Source organism: Osmerus eperlanus, unplaced genomic scaffold, assembly GCF_963692335.1.
Source record: "Osmerus eperlanus unplaced genomic scaffold, fOsmEpe2.1 SCAFFOLD_403, whole genome shotgun sequence".
Classification (NCBI taxonomy): Eukaryota; Metazoa; Chordata; class Actinopteri; order Osmeriformes; family Osmeridae; genus Osmerus; species Osmerus eperlanus.
In genome coordinates, this window is record NW_026911359.1 from 1 (window position 1) to 2,890 (window position 2,890).

The 2,890-nt window shown below is 50.3% G+C and overlaps 1 protein-coding gene across 1 annotated transcript; it reads left to right on the forward strand.

Annotated features, from left to right (window-relative positions):
• Window positions 1-5: 5 nt before the first annotated feature.
• On the forward strand, window positions 6-2,890 carry LOC134015955 (proenkephalin-A-like; the record flags this gene model as incomplete). The annotated part of the gene is made up of 2 exons (XM_062455430.1): window positions 6-62; window positions 2,109-2,890. Coding segments are annotated over 2 exons (735 nt in total), but the record flags the coding sequence as incomplete, so codon positions are not given.

Consider the following 2,890-nt stretch of genomic DNA (forward strand, 5'->3'; position numbering starts at 1 on the left):
GGAGAGATTGCGCGCTCTGTGTGTACCGCCTTTTGGGACAACAAGCAAACATCACCCCCAGGGTAGGAGCAAATCACCCCCGACTCATCATATTACCTTATTACAGACTGCTGCTCTCACCCGTGTGAGTCCCAGCGCGTGATTTACACCCGCGTCTTTCCTCACCAAATTACGCACGAGCTTGACTCTCTTGTTCAAAGCTCTAGAGATCAATGATCTTGGAAACCAAAAAATGTTCTTAATTTTCAAAAAGAAAATATTGGTGATCGTCTCAACTGAACATTGTTATAGTCTACTGCGTTTCATGCGCTTTGAACCGTCAGTCTGAAAAAGGGCGGCGTTTCTAGAAAATGTTCCTGAAGCTGCCGTCTCATTTTCGTAAAAAATCGAAATTGGCCTCTCAGTTTTATACACATTTTATCAATCCAATCTTTTCTAAAAAAGTAACCGTTTGATTATAGTAAAACTAATTGGTTTTATTCCTTGAATTGAAGCCTGTGAAGTCTCCTTTTAAAATGTTATGAAAATATTTCTGCACTTCAGTTGCTAGGGGTTATACAATTCATAAATAGCCCGGTTGAGTAAATTAGGATTTTAATTGAATGAGTGAGTGACTAGGGTCCTGGGTGTGATCGTGAGAAGAATGAGTCGTTATTACAAATACTTAACTAAGTAGCATCCAGATCCACGCGGAGAACACAGATGTGAGACAGAGAATTAAACCTGATTGAGGGGATTCCCTGCCTCCAGGGGGCGATAGGAGAACGGCTGCGGGCCGGCGGGTCCTCGGTTTCAATTTTCCTCCCCATTAATTCTCCTCGAGTGCTTGTTGGAATCTCTGCCATCAACGTTGATGGAGCGATTTTCACTTGTCTAGAAAACAAATAAAATATACGAGCTCTTTAGATTTTGACTTAGTTTATTGGATTTTTCACACTTTAATGGTAAAAATCTGTAGGGATTGACTTTATAGACCGCAAGGGCAGACAAACAAGAAAATAAGACACTTAAAGAAGCCAAGAGTTAATTATCCCGTCTTTACTGCCAGCTCTGAATAACAGGCTTGTTTAACAAGTTCTGCTCGAGCTTCGCGTAACGGCAGCGGGAGCCTAACTTGGCACCGCTTTATCCGCTGCCCCGTTTTACCGGAACCCCCTTAGACGAATAGAAGAACAGCATGAGCATATTCTTCTTTTGAAAAGGAGTGGATAGAAAGAAGGGGGGGGGGGGGGGTTAATCGTGGAATTAGGGAAGAGAGAGAAATAGAGAGAGGGACGAGGGAGCAAGATAGAGACAGAAAACATTCAGGACACAATAGAATGACAAAGGGAAATAAAGAAAGGGTTTGAAACGTAGAGAGAGAGCGGTAGAGAGAGAGAGAGGTAGAGAGAGCTAGATAGAGAGAGGTAAAGAGGGAGAGGTAGAGAGAGACAGAGAGAGACAGAGATAGGTAGAGAGAGAGACAGAGAGAGACAGAGAGAGAGAGGTAGAGAGAGAGAGAGGTAGAGAGAGACACACCTTACTCTCTGTTTACTGTCACTCAGACTAGACAGATGAAGGGATGGATGGATGGATGGTGGTCGGCCAGACGGATGATGGATGGTTGGATGATTAGATGGATGAACAGACGATGTGAGCAGACGAGAGGGCAGAATCACGACGTCTCTGATCGTTCCTGTTCCTGCCAGCGCTGGCTGGAGCGTGGGGGGGGGGGGGGTTTACAACGCCAGAGGTCTTAATGCTAACCCAGGCGTGCATGATAGGGTCACGCCCCGTCGCTGGGCCGTGAAATAAAAGCCATGGCCAGAGGGCATGGTCTTATGGGTTTCGAACCATTAACCCTAAACATTAAGCTATAGTTTTCGCTGCAGTCCCGTCCTGTCCGATTCCGTTCTGAACGAAGACATTTAGATATTTTATATTTTGATTCGATCACAGTTTGATGACTCTAGATGTTGGCGGCGTCTGGGGAAGAGTGAGTTCCTGATTCTCCTTAGTGTGGTTACGCGACAACAGATCATTAGGATTATGACAATATTGTGGTTTTATTAACTCCAACAAGTGACGCTTCCCATTGACCCTTGACCTCTACTTCCTGTCTTATCCAGACATGCTCAGTAGAGTGCGAGGGCAGCCTGGACACCCTGAAGCTCCGCCTCTGCCAAGACGTCCTATTGGAGGAAGACGTGCTCGCCCTCGACAACGGCAAACAGGAAGCGGCGGGGGCGGAGCACCAGCTGGTGAAGAAATACGGCGGCTTCATGAAGCGTTACGGCGGCTTCATGACCAGGCGGTCTCCCGCGGCAACAGGTGGTGACTCGAACGCGGCGACGGAGGAGGGAGGGGCGCGCGGAGACGGGAAGAGCCAGGAACAGGAAGAGGACATCCGCCTGGAGATCCTGAAGATCCTGAACGCAGAGGCGGAGGGGGCAGGGCTGAGGGCGGGGGAGGAGTCTAAGCGCTACGGGGGGTTCATGAGGCGAGGGGGTGGAGACTTGGGTCTGGGGGAGGGGCTTCTAGAGGAAGGGGCGGGGCGGGGGCTGAAGAAGCGCTATGGGGGGTTTATGAGGAGGGTGGGGCGACCTGAGTGGCTGGAGGATTCCAAGGGCTCCGGGGGGGTTCTGAAGAGAGCCTGGGAGGAGGGGGGGGGAGGGGGTCCTGGGGGAGATCCAGAAGAGGTACGGGGGATTCATGGACTAGGGGAGACACGCCCCCTTCCTCCTCTTCCCCCCACCTCCCACTTCCTCCCCTTGTCATCAGCCCTCACTTTCCCCCCCCTTCTCTAACCCCCGCCCCTCCCCTCTTACCTCCTTCTCTCCCCTCCCCTCTAACCTCTTCCCCCCTTTCTTCCTCCCCCTCCTCCTCCCCTCCTCCTCTCTCCTACCTCCCC